Source organism: Canis lupus, chromosome 5, assembly GCF_003254725.2.
Source record: "Canis lupus dingo isolate Sandy chromosome 5, ASM325472v2, whole genome shotgun sequence".
NCBI lineage: Eukaryota > Metazoa > Chordata > Mammalia > Carnivora > Canidae > Canis > Canis lupus.
The window spans coordinates 64,793,276-64,806,333 of record NC_064247.1 but is presented as its reverse complement, the minus strand read 5'-3'; the positions used below and the strand labels follow the sequence as shown (position 1 = coordinate 64,806,333).

The window sequence follows — 13,058 nt, the reverse complement described above, 5'->3', positions numbered from 1 at the left end:
AGAAAAAAAGAAAAGTCTTTAAGCATGGAAAGCTGCCAAAAGATAGCTTCCAGAATTGTCATTTTCGCTTAAAATCATAGATATTATCATGAGTAGGAAGTACTGTTCATTCTCCATAATGCAGTAGGTTCCCTTGGTTCTTTGCTGAGAATATGCCTGCAGGGGACCGGGCCCACATCTCCTGCTCTGTGACCTTCGCACCTCAGCGGCAGCAGAGGGATTCTGCACACTTCCCATGTCCTCACTCAGAACACTCCAGGGACCAGGACACAGCGTTGAGATTTAATACAACTCAGGACATTCTCAGGCTACACCTGCTTCTCCGTGAGTACATGGTGGTGGTGGTGCAGTGCCAGGGCCCTGAGGCAGTGTGCGGGGCTGCCAGAAGGGAAACCCCTTCTGCTTCTGCGCTGTCAATGTGTGCGCCTGGCAGTGAGAGGTCTCCCCTTCTGTGGAGGGAGGCTGCGACCTCTTATGGGCCCTGCTGGCAGAGCAGGGGTGGGTCCCATGGGAGGAGGAGAGAGATGGCCACCACCAAGTAATGAGCTGCAGGGACAGTGGGCTGCACCTCATCTGATGCTCACATGGGACTGGCAGCCGAATGGGGCCTCTGACTGTCCCCGATCCCAGCCTCTTTTTGGCCAATTTAGGACGCTTGCATCCCAAGGTGACCGGACAGATTTCAGGCTCCTGTGGCTCCAGGACCATCTTCCTTACCGACTCTCGTTGCTGAGGTCAGTGTATCACTTGTGTCCTGAGCCCAGACCTGCTCCCAGAGGAAGGAAAGGAGGGTATCTTAAGCTAGATAAGCAAGTGATTCTGCGTCTTCCTTAAGGACTGGTAACCCCGATGACCAGTGGATCTTTACAGGGGAGCAGAAGAGTAGCCCCAAGGGGCAGAGGTGTGGGGAGAGAGGGGGACAGAGGCCCTCAGGTCAGCCTGGGGCTAGGGGGCATGACAGTGAGGGAGGTCACAGGGGAAGGCAGCCCCAGAGATGTATGCACCCAGTCATGGGAACGGACCCCGAGTCCCTGCCCCCAAGCCCTCCCACCCTGGCACCGCAGTGTACTGGAGCCCTGCCCAGCACCTGCTGGGCCCTGAGGACACTCCCTACAGTGCAGTGGGCTGGGCAGGCAGCCAGGAGGGGAATCATGGGCGGGAAGTGCATGTGGATCCTCAGAGGAGGCAAAGGTGGAGGATTTCTGTGAAGTTAGCTGTTCCGTATTATCCAAGGCATCCTAATTGTCTTTTTTTTCTTAACTACTGTATGTATTTGGTGCTCTCTTGAATTCTAAATAGAGTTTAGCATGATTCCTTTTTTACAGAAGTGGAAGCCAAGGCCTTATAGTGGGTTTGACTCCACTGGAACCAAAGCACCTCACCTGGGGACCAGACCAGGAGCCCCAATTGCCAGCGAGTGGCACAGACACCCCCTCCCTCAGGGGTGGGAAGCCACTGTGGATGCCCTAGCCTGTTCCCGCCGTCCTGGAGCCCCCCTGAGCCTTGGCAGGACTGTCCCTGGAATGTCATGCCATCTGCAAGTGACAGAGGCCTGGAAACTTCTGTTCCATTGAACTCTGCCAGGGAGCTATACTTAGCCACCGAGTGCAGGCCAGGAGTGGGCTCTCTGAATATAGATAGTAACAAGTGGGCTATTTTCAAACTCCCAGAGAACCCCCTGGAATATTCCGAGTCAAAATGATGTTTATGGAATCTTCCAGGCTTTTGGAAGCGAAGGCATAACCTTAGTGTGTCGGCAGCATCAGCAGTGAGGTTTCTTTGAACGGGGGGTGCGGCAAGCAACGGGACCACCAAGAGACCGGGTGTCCCTCTTGCACCTGTTTCCAGGACCTGAGCTCGTGGGGGCTGGGCGCTAGCATCTGAGTCAGAGAACAGTGGTTCTCCTGGTTGAGTGTTTGGTGCTGACCCTGCCTGTGGCCTTCAGGCCATCACCCAGGGCACCTCTCATGCTGAAATGTGGGGTCCCCAGCCTTGGAAATCTTGTTATGCTTTCCCTCTTGTCCAGAATCCTTGCTGATCTCTTAGGCCTTCGCTTCAGCTACAGGTCACCAGGCCACTCCTAGCTCCGGGACCTCTGGTCCCTTCCTTGCTTGCTCCTGCCTTGGAATGGGGTGACCGCAAGGCCTTCTTTAGGGTGAAGAGGGGAAATGTGATCAGTAAAATTTGGATAGGAAAAAGAAAGCCTATAGGTGGAGGGACCCAAGTAGCAGCCACTGGAGAAAAGATCCAGTCATGCCCGCTTCACTCAGGACAGAAATGCATGAAGCTTTGACCTCCTTCCTGATTCCTGTTCTGTAGGTGCAGGGAGAAGGTTTCAGAGAGCCAACTTGTAAATGGCTGTCCCCAGTGAATTCTGACGACAAGGCAACATAACCAGGAAAGGCGAGGGGTGGTAGGGGGCAAGACCTGCGCAGCCAGGGCACTGTGGCCTCCCACTGGTCTGACTACAGCCCTCATGCTGCTGGTGGACCATCTCCCCCATTCATCTTCCGCTGGTTCCTGGGCAGGTGCTCGGGCCTCTCTTCACCCCCTGTGCCAAGCCAGCCTCCACCACCCTGCCCTCTGCCAGTCCAGATATAAATATAAGAGCATTTTCCATGGGCCGGCCCAGAAGGGCAAGCATTCGACTTTATTTTAGGGCCGCGAAATTCCCTCCTTCATACCCAACAGGTGCATCGCCTCATTTAGACATCGGGGCCCAGAAATAGAACACAATCTACAATATAGCTTCCTTCAGGCATCTGGATACTATTTGAAAAAAAAAAAAAAAGCTCTCCTGTGAGATGGCCGGACATAGGCCTGATTGCTGGCTTGACCTGCTCTGCAGAGGAACCCAGCACATGAGAGACTGCTGGGAGGGAGGATCATCTGGTGAGGGCAGGGCCCCTGCTTGGGACGATGGACAGGAGGCAACGGGCACAGGAGGGGCTTCCAGTAAATCCATCACTTAAAATCAGCTGCCCGTCCATCCTTTGTGGGATGACTGAGAGGTCAGGGGTCAAGCACAGGAACCCCGCCCCCCCCAGGCATCTCTAGGCAAACACTGTATTCACATCAGCTGTTGGGGGTGGGCGGTGTTGAAATTCCGACCCCCAGGGCCTCAGGATGTGGCCTGATTGGAACAAGGGTCTTTGCAGATGGTCAAGTTGAGGTTGTCAGGGTGGGGTGCTAACCCAGGATGACTGGCATCCTCACAAGAAAGGGACATTTGGACACAGAGACAGACACACATAGGAAGAAGTCAAGTGAGGTGGAGGCAGAGATGGGCGATGGGTCTGTCAGCCAAGGAATGTCAAGGACAAAGGCAAAGCAGTGGGAGCTGGGGCTAGACCCCGGACGGAACCAGCCCCTCAGGCACCTCGGGCTCGCGCTTCTGGCCTCCAGACTGTGGCAGAGCAGGTTTCCGTGGTTCCAGCTTCCCGGCACATGGGACTTTATTACAACAGCCTCAAGGCTGCTGGACACTGCTATCTCAGCGCTGCCTCCTGCTCACACCGTCTGTCCCTGGAGGGATAGCTGATCCCTGTGGAGGGAAGGCTGCAGTGCAGGCCTGGGAACGTGAGCGTGGCTCTCCCAGAGCATCTTCGTTCCACCTGCTGACACAGTCTGGTGCGTGCTGGAGCTGTGGCCCTTCTGGGTGGCCAGTGTCATCAAGGTCACCGTTGGTCCAGAGAAGCCCATGATCGCGGTCAAGTTTCCTCTCGGATGTCCCCAAGGTCCCTACAACGGCCGTCATCAAACCAGCCAGCAGAGCCCTGTAGCCGTGAGAAGCCTCTGGCGGGATCCGCAGGTGCTGTGTGGCCTGGCACGGGCCTATGAATGCCCCTCAACAGGCCTGCATGGCCGGGGCTGAGACGGGGCCTCTGCCGCTCACCCTGTGGCCTCATTCAGGGCCAGGACCAAGGTGCCTGACTGTCCCTCAGTCTGGGCCAGAAGTGGAGCTGCTGGCAGCAAGCCAACTCTCCTGCAGAGAGGAGCAGGTGTCCCCTCCGGGTGTCGAGAATTCAATCAGTCCCCGTTAGACTCAGGCTGCCCTCCAGGGGTCAGCTGGAGCCGGGGAGACACGCTGGCAAGACAAGGACCAGCTCAGCAGGTGACTGGGCGGTCAGGTGGTGGGAAGAGGCCGCCTCTTGGGGGCGGGATGCTGGGGAGGGGTCTCCTGTTGGCATCTGAGTTGGTGTGGGAGGCATGTGTTGGGCAGTGTCAAGGTCTGCCCATCTCTCAGCTGGGGGACACCTGTGGTGTCAGGGGAGGGCAGGCAGAGGAGAGGCGAAAGTGCCACGGGCATCTGTGGACGCAGCTCCCGGCGATGCAGCGGCCTCACAGAGACCTGTGCAGACCCAGGACAAGACGGTCCTCTGTGCCGCCCGCCGATACAGACACACGCAGCCCACAGCACCTTCCTCGGGCCTGCCCAGCTCTGCTCTCGCACCCTCACCCCAGCGTGTCCACACCCTGTGGCTGCTCTCTCTCACTGCTAATGCTGTTCCCACTTCCGGTCTCTTCCTTCCTTCTGCCTCTGCTCACCTGCTCGTCTGTCGCCGCCTGCCTCCCACCAGCCCTGCTCTCCGTCCCTACACCTCACGGCTCCTCGCCCTTGCCATTGCCTCCCCTACTTTGTGGCCAGAGGCCCAGGTATCTGCTGCCTGTGGAGAATGACTCCCACCCAGCTCAGCCTCCTCTGTAGAGCCAGGGGAGTGGGCAAGACTCAGAGCCTTGGAGGACATAACAGGCAGGGGTGAGGTTTCCTCACGGCTCTGTGGTTGTGGCAGGGCCCCAGCTCCGTCCTAGCATGCCCACATCCACCAGCCACTGCCCTCAGGGACAGCCTAGTGGCGTGGGGATGGGGGGTGTCTGTGTGCATCCCTGATGTGACTCGGGAGGCCTGGAGTCCAGACCAGAAGCAGGTGGAGGTGGGCCATGAGGTAGCTCCACCCACGAAGGCCAGCAGAAGAGCAGGAGTTGTCCATGCTGGCCAGCACCCCCACCACTCTTTAACTCTTGGGAGAACAGAACCAGAAGCCCGAGTAAGTCAGAAGCAGAACGGCGATTCCCGGTTCCACCATAGTCCTCTGATACTCACTCTCACAGCCCGCTGGGCCTCTCTGGTTCTGGACGGAAGTGGGCGGCAGCAGTGACAGAGAAGGAACCCTGTGGAGCAGCCGTGGGGCTGAGCTGCCCAGGCTCCCAGGAGTGGGGTTGGCCAGTAGCTCCTGGGGGGCAGTCCTGTCCCTCTGACCTGCACTGAGCCTGCCCTTGTCAGGGGCCAGGGCAGCAGCCAGATTCCTGGTGACGCACCAAGAGCGACATGCGGGAGAAGGTCTTGGCACAGCGCTTGCACTGGTACTTCCTGGTGTCAGAGTGTGTTTGCAGGTGGGCCCGGAGATTGGAGCGGTCGGCGAAGGCCCTGCTGCAGTGAGAGCAGGTGTACGGCTTCTCACCTGGGGGAGGAAGAGGAGAGCCAGGTGAGTGTCCATCTGGTTAGTCACCAGACCTGGCCCCAGGTTCATGGGTCCCTGTTTATAAATTAGTAAGCCCTGGGGTGCCTGGGTGGCTCTGGTAATGGTCTCAGGGTTGTGAGAGGAAGCCCTGTGTCAGGCGTCGTGCTCAGCGAGGAGTCTGCTTGTCTGTTTCCCTCTCCCTCTGCTCCTCCCCTGGCTCAAGATAAATAAATAAATAAATAAATAAATAAATAAATAAATAAATAAATCAATCTTTAACATAAATAAAAAATAAATGAATAAGCTCCTCTGGCTCCTCCAAATGCCCATTCCATTGCATTTATTTTCCTTTAGCCCCTTTCCTCCCCAGGAGCTACCTGATGGATGGGGCCTCAGCACCTGCTCCAGGAGGAAACCCTAGGACCAGCAGGTCCATATGCATGGTCAGGGTCAGAGCCCCTTGGGAACAAGGTGGAAGGTCACACCCCGCAGGACTGCAGCATCTAAAGCCTTTTCTCAGAGGAAGATCTAGCATAGTTCTTTGGTGGGCTCGCACGGTTGTTAGATCTTTCTGTTTCTGCCAGAGCCCTCCTGGGCCCTTTGCCCAGATCTGCCCCTAACAAGCCCTGGGAGCAGGTGTTCATGCCCATGGAAGGACAGTGGTGGTGGCAGCCAGGCTCCAAAGTTGGCTGTGAAGGCGGGCTGGAGGGGATGAGCCCCAGCCCTCACAGGAGAAGCAGCTCTGCTTCTTTTAGGAATGGCTTAAGATCCCTGTGGTCTGTGGGGCATCTCTAATCAGGGCGACCCGGGATTTGGACAAAGTCATTCTGTTGGGAGCTGGGCCCCCAGGATGACCCTAACAAGTGTAAGGGGGCCTCTGGGGGCTCATCTGCTCTCACTGCCCATGTGAGAGGCACCAGCCTGCAGTACCCACAGGCCCCCAAATGTCTCATCCCTGCCTCTCAACACTCCATGACCGAGAACACTGAGCTCCTGATGGTGTGAGGTGGGGTGCTCACTGACACCCTTGGGGAAGAGCCTCAGAAAACCCAACCTCAGCCCAGGGAAGGGCTCCTGAGAAACCCTCCTTTCAGCTTCCACCTGGATGTGGCTCGGAAGAGTCCTTGTTCCAGAGCCGGGACTCAGGGCCAGGGAGGATCCAGGCACAGGAGGCTGTGTTGCAGCCAAGGGCTTCGGCCTCCAGTCTGGTTCCTGGGCTTCTGTCTGTGGCCGCCTGTCCCTCTCCTGCTGAGCCTGGGCTGTGGTGCAGTTCAAACCCCTGCCCTGGGTCGAGCAGTGGGCAGCTATATCTGGTCTACAGACCAAGTGGTTAGGCTCCTGGGCCTCCTTCAGGTGTGAGTGCTCATCTCCCCCCTTCCTCGGCTCATCTGTGTCTGTCTGTTCATCCACCAGCAGCTGCCCTTCTGTCCCTTCCTGTGCTCTGGTACCCTCTCACCAGGGATGACTTTGCTCTGGGCCCCAGTCCCCTGCCAACATCTGTGCTCTTCAATTGGTCTGTGGGACCCCCAAGTTTGCCACCCGCAGGCACGTCTGAGATTTGGACAAAGTCCTTCTGTTGGGAGCTGGGTCCCCAGGCAACCCTAGCAAGTATAAGAATGCCACTGGGGACTCATCTGCTCTCACTGCCCGTGTGCAGTGGCATCCAGTCCAGCACCCTGTAGAACCCTGAGAGGCACCAGCCTTCCTCCCTCCCCTGTTCCTGCTGCTCCAGAGTTCCAGAAGGCTGGGGAAGGTGACACAGCAGACCCACCAAAGCCCGCTGCATCCTGTCCTCTGCCGGGTGTTGTGGGCTGCACTATGTATCTCAGAAATGATATGTCTATGTCATAACCCCATTATCAGAGAACAGGGCATCTGCAGATGTGGTCAGGTTAACACAGGGTCATCGTGCTGGAGGTGTCCCCTGGTCCAGTAGGACTGGTGTCCTTACAGCAGAGGGAAAGGTGGACACGCACACAGGCAGAGGCCACATAGACAGTGGCAGGGGTGAAGGGATACAGCCATAGTGGAGGGGCCCCTGGGTCCCCAAGAGCAGGGAGCGGTGGGGAGAACCCTCCACCTGGAACCCCCAGGGGGAGTGCGACCCCACCCATACCCTGTCTGCAGACTCTGGCCTCCAGGGCTGGGAGTCCGGTCTGTGGGACTATGGGAACCGGGACACAGGGAAGCAGAAGCCTCGTGTGAGAGTCCATCCTCTGTTGGTAAGATCGCCCCTCCCTTCTCTCCTAGCCCCCAGGCATCACCCTGGCCCCCAGCAGATGCCTTCTGTGACCCACCTGTGTGGGTCCGGATGTGGCCCTGGAGCAGCCAGGGCCGGGAGAAGGCCTTGCCGCAGATGGCGCAGGGGCAGGGCAGCGTGTGCGTGCGGATGTGCATCTTGAGGGCGCCCAGGCTGCTGTACTCCTTGTCGCAGTACTTGCAGGTGAAGCATCGGGGCGCCCGCAGATGGCACTGCAGCTCCCGGTGCCTGGCCAGCCCGGCCAGCGTGTGGTAGGGCTTGCGGCAGTGCAAGCACTGGAAGCCGCCCGGGCCACGGGGTGCCCGTTCAGCCCCCCGCACTCTGTCTGGAGCTGGGTCCCCAGCGGGGCCCAGGGTTGGAGGCCACCGAGCAGGCAGGACTAGCAGCGGCGGCAGGTTGAGGTGGTTCAGGCTGTCTTTGAGGGGTGCGCTGGGGGCCCGGCTGGCGCAAACATGTACCCGGCTGACTTCCAGGGGGTCTGGCCCAGGGGCCTCCCGAGCTTCTTCATGACGTGGAAGGGGCAGGGAGATGCGGGCGATGACGGAGGTGCGGTCCCAGGGCTGGGGAGGGTCACCAGGTGTGGAAGAGGCCACCTTCTCCGGGAGGAGGAGGGGCACCACCAGCCCCCTGCACGCAGAGCAGGCACCATCAATGTCTAGAAGGGAGGGTGGAGAGAGAATGTGCGGGTGAATGTGAGCCCCAACACACTGTCCTCAACCTTGCCCTTCTGGGCCCGATCACAAGCCTGTCTTCTAGGTTGTCAGCAGTTCTGCCCGAAGGCGGGGGGGTGGGGGGTGCTAACAGGTGGAATGTCTGCTTCGGAAGTGACCCCAGGCTCTAGAGGAGAGGCCCCAGTGCTCTAAAAACAAAGGGGGAGAAGCGCCTTATGGGATCCCAGAATAGCCCTCATGGGGCCCCAGGAGGCTCCCCTCTGGCAGGGCAGGCCTCTCTGACCCCCATCCCACCTCGGAGCAGCGGCACTAAGCTCCTACAGCGCTAATTCAGAACAAACACCTGGCAGCAGGCCACCATGTGTAAGACACCTAATCACCCCCGATCGCCATTCACCATGGTGATGTAGGTACACACAACCTCCCGCCAATGCACCTGGGGAAGCGCTGTCCTCAGTGGTGCCACCATGGCCTCCAGGGCCAGAGTGTCCCCCAGCTGTCTCTCCCGTACATGTAGGCCAGGAGGCCGGTGCTTGACCGCATGAGAGTGGCTGGAGCTCCCAGAGTAAACAGGCTGGCAGGTAGTGGTTACATTCTGTATTACCCCCAAGCCCAAATCTCCAAACAGCAACCAACCCATTTCTTACTCCAGATGTGTTGACATCAACCTCTGGCCCCATTTCTACCTCCATGCCAACCAAGGATTTGGGTAGAGAAAGACAACTAGCAGATTGGGAGAAAATATTTGCAAATCACATTTCTGATAAGTAACTAGCATCCACAATATACAAAGAACTCTTGCAACTCAACAATAAAAAGACAAATAATACAATTTTAAAGTGGGTAAAGGATCTGAATAAACATTTCTCCAAACAAGATGTGCAAATGGCAGGGTGCCTGGCTGGCTCGGTTTGTAGATCATGTGACTCTTAATCGAGTTCAAGCTCCATGTTGGATATAACGATTACTTAAAGAGAGAGAGACACACAAAGGGCTAACAACCACAGGAAAAGATGCTTGCCACCATTAGCAGAAAAGGAAATGCAAATTAAAGCCACAACGAGATACTACAACATGCCCCCTAGGATGGCTAGAATTAAAATAGCCAATTACAAATGTTGTTGAGGATGTAGAGAAATGGGGACCTTTAGGGAAGATTCCCACCCTCCATTCTGTCCTGACCTCACCCCTTACTCCCCTAATTATAAAATAGCACACCAAGTTTGTGTCCTCCCAGAAAGAGGGAGTGGGCAGTGGCAAGCTAAGAGGCAAAGGCTAAGGAAGTTCTGGAGAGACAGCCCTGGGATGCCTGGAGAGCATAGGACCCCGCAGAAGCCCCACTAGGGGGCCTTTCCACTGGGAAAAAAAGTCACCCTTCTTAAGTCTCTGGGATGCAGCCACCACCCTGGCCCCAGGATCGCCCGAGCCAACCCCAGGGTGAGGGCAGGGGAGTGAGACAGCCTCGCTGGTGGCACCACCCAGGCTTCTGCTAGTTCTTTAAATGCCTCCCCTCCCTCTGGGTCTGCTTGATCTTGTTATTGGTCCTGGGATTCAAATTCCTGGGAGAAGAGGCTTTTCCATCTCCTCTGGTTTCAGATGCTCACTGGGGAGGCCTGAAAAAGCACTTATTCAAAATGAGAGTGAGGGGCCCCAGACCCAGCACCTTGGTCTCCCCTGAGACAACATCATGGCAAAAAGAGGCTCACAGTGGTCACCTAGCTGTCCTAGCTGTCCGCACACAGAGGGAGTGACAGCTGGGGGAGAGGGGGCTGAGTGCCACAGGGCTGCTCTCTGACACTTGTCATTGGCTGTCTCCCCTCCCCATCTGTATGTTCAAAGGGTGAAGCGGGGTGCACTGTACGACTGGACTCTAATCAATAGGTTTGAAATGTGAACAACTATGTCCCAAACAAAACTTTCCTTTACCTGAGCCCCGCACTCTGATGGTTTCTGTTCTATTTCATTTTATGAAATTGCTGGTGGTGACTCATTAAATTGATCTCAAAATGCAGAGTTCAGGAGCACAGTCCTAGGAAGCACCCTCTGACGGCAGTGCGCCTCAGGATGAATCAGTGAGGTGCCCTCCACTCCTGGGCCACCCCAGTGTCCCTCCTCCCCTCTCCCCTGAGCCACCCAGCAGTTCCATGGGGCACTTTACCACAAGACGCTACTGAGCTGGGGGGAATGGCTCTGGTCCTGGATCCTTTCCGTGTCCCCACACCCAGCAGGGAATGGGAACACATGGACAGTCCTGGGTCCTGGACCTGGGTCTCCCTACCGAGCCACCCTGGGGGCTGCGGCCCCTGAGCTCAGCCTGCCCTGGGGAACCCCCGCCGGGGTGAGGGGAGGTCCAGCGCAAAGTGATCACAGGAGGGGTGAGGAAGCTCTGGAGGGTGTGGAGAATGCTACAGGAGCTGGGCCTTGGGACCCAGAGGCGTGGGTCACCCTCTGGTCCCCTCTGGATGCTCTGGGGGGGCACCTGGACACCAGCCCCAAGCCCCCTCCATCTCTGCGCCCCCACCCGGTCCCTGGAAGGAAGATGGCTCCGGGGCTCCCTCAGCTGGAATGGGTTCCCCAGGGCGCACGGGGACGGCCCGAAACTTATCTAAGTGGGGGGAGAACCCGCGCCTGCTCAGCCCCTACGTGGACGAGGCACCCTCGGGCCACCCAGCCACCCGGCTCCCGCCCCCGCTCCGGGGCAAGGTAACTGGTTTCCTCGCACCTGGGGCGGGAGCCCGAGGGGCCCGGCAGCCCCTACCTCTCTGCGTCTCCAGCCGCCGGTGCTTGGGGACCTTGTGGCTGGAGTGCGTTTTCACCAGGAAGGAGCGCGGCATGGCCCCCCGGCGGGTGCGGGTCCCCCTGCGCGTCCGCCGGTGCCCGCGGGCTGGGCGGCCGGCAGGTGGCCCGAGGGCCGGCTCATTAGCATAGCGCGCTCCGGGGCCAACCAGCGCGAGGCGGGGGCGGGGCGGGGCGGGGGGCGGTGCTTCGGGGCCACGCCCAGGACAGGTGCGCGGGCCGCGGGGGAGGGAGCGCGTGGCCACCGAGGCCTCCCCACGGGACCCGTCTGGCGCGCGCCGCGAGTCACACCGACCCCTGGGGCCTGGCGCACCCACTCGTCGTGGACGAAAGGGCGGAGGTCAGGGCTGGGTGCCCGCCGAGCCGGGCTCCCGTCCACGCGGCGGTGGAGGCGTGCTTAAACCCGCCGCGGTAGGATTGATGAACACGAACCCTGAACCCACAGCTGACCCGGCTGACCGGCCACAGCGGTGACGGTGTCAGCCGGCCCGGAGCGGGGGAGGCGGAGCTGGGGAGGGTTCCTTCCCTCTGGGGGCCTCCAGGAGGCTCATTAGGTGGGGAGGAAGGACACAGGCCGGAATTTTGAGGTTCCCGGGAGTTCTGAGCAGCAGTTATGGGAAGTTGAATCAAAGAGGGGGAAGCCACGCACTCTGCAACAGCCTACTCTGTGACCCTGGGCAGCCATGTCCCTCCATCAGTGCCACGAAGAGCTGGATGAGCCACATCGGAGTGTCTGGTCCCTTTTGATATGGCCATTTCAGGGCTGCCAGGGTGTCGCGGCATGCTCTGGGCGGTGGACACAGCACCAAGCCTGCCCCGACAGCCGTGGGGCTGTTCCCTGGCCGTGCAGCTGGCCTGCCTTCCTGGGCGTGCCTTTGAGGCTGGTGCCACGTGCCTGCCTGGGGCTCTCTGCCAGCCTTGGGCTTGGGTGGCGACAAGGTAGACTCGGTGGCAGTGAGCCTGTGGAAGGCCCTCTGGAGAAGCAGTGGGTGGGGATGATCATGTCAACTCTTATGTTCCTGCAGTGTTACAGACGAGGAAGCGGAGGCTCTGAGCAGTTAGGAAGCGGGGAATTGGGAGCCAGGCCCACACTGCCAGCCTTACACGAGGCTTGTGCTCCCCTGTCTGTTGCTTGGTGGGAGCGTGGAAGGCCAGGTGGTGCGTGAACAGAAGGCACCGTGTGCTGTGCATGTGGATTTCAGAGGACACGTGGCTGTGTTTTGCTTGTTCACCTGTTCTGTGGCCTCGCAAGCTTTCTATTTATACCCTCTTCCTTCTTCCCCCTCCCAGAAGTAGATGAGGCTTGCAGGCACCTAGGCCAGCCTGCCCCTGCATTGTCCCACCCCACCCGGTCACCCACTGTGTGGCCACCAGCCAAGAGGACGTCCCTCATCCCCAGAGAGATGCTCACACCATTTAGAGAAGCTTGAGTGTTCTGATCTCGTCCTGGAAATGCCCCTGGGATCCTGAAGGTCTTTGGAGCAGCTCTGGGGTAAGGGCAGTGTATTCCTTTCCTGGGGCTGCCATAACAACTGCATAACATGCAGTGAGTCTGCATGCCCTCCGTGGGGTCACCTGGGGAGCACAGGTGGGGTCATGCAGACTCACTGGTTGTGACCACAGGGCTGTGTCCATGTAGGACCCACGGAGGAGAATGCTGGCATCTGCTTGTCCACACCTGTACAGTGCTGGAGAGGGGGTGTGGCTGTCCCCATCCATTCTCACTCTGTGTCCTTCTATCCTCATTATGGACACTTTACCTGGCAATTAAGCCTCACAGCTGCCCACTTCCCACCAGTTCCCTCCTGGAACTGTCCCTCTTTCAACGAGAGCAGGACTTGCAGGAACCAGAATCTGTGCTTTCCAGAA

At 58.5% G+C, this 13,058-nt stretch overlaps 1 protein-coding gene and 1 long non-coding RNA gene across 2 annotated transcripts; one reads left to right on the top strand and one right to left on the bottom strand.

Moving 5' to 3' along the window:
• Positions 1-13: 13 nt before the first annotated feature.
• LOC112646817 (uncharacterized) lies at positions 14-2,622 on the top strand. Its single transcript, XR_003127915.3, has 3 exons — positions 14-324; positions 651-734; positions 1,326-2,622. It is a non-coding gene; the product is annotated as an uncharacterized LOC112646817 (long non-coding RNA).
• Positions 2,623-2,784: 162 nt separating this feature from the next.
• On the bottom strand, positions 2,785-11,287 carry SNAI3 (snail family transcriptional repressor 3). The gene is made up of 3 exons (XM_025427087.3): positions 11,152-11,287; positions 7,760-8,377; positions 2,785-5,462 (listed from the first exon to the last, which is right to left on the bottom strand). The coding sequence occupies exons 1-3, from the start codon at positions 11,225-11,227 to the stop codon at positions 5,281-5,283; spliced, it is 876 nt and encodes a 291-aa protein (XP_025282872.1). The 5' UTR covers positions 11,228-11,287; the 3' UTR covers positions 2,785-5,280.
• Positions 11,288-13,058: the final 1,771 nt, after the last annotated feature.

Excerpts from the sequence above, each read along its gene's own strand:
- SNAI3 (XM_025427087.3), bottom strand. The coding sequence starts at position 11,227 with ATGCCGCGCTCCTTCCTGGTGAAAACGCACTCCAGCCACAAGGTCCCC. Across the intron at positions 8,378-11,151 it reads GCGGCTGGAGACGCAGAGAG|ACATTGATGGTGCCTGCTCT; the intron begins GTAGGGGCTGCC and ends CCTCCCTTCTAG. Across the intron at positions 5,463-7,759 it reads CCACATCCGGACCCACACAG|GTGAGAAGCCGTACACCTGC; the intron begins GTGGGTCACAGA and ends TTCCTCCCCCAG.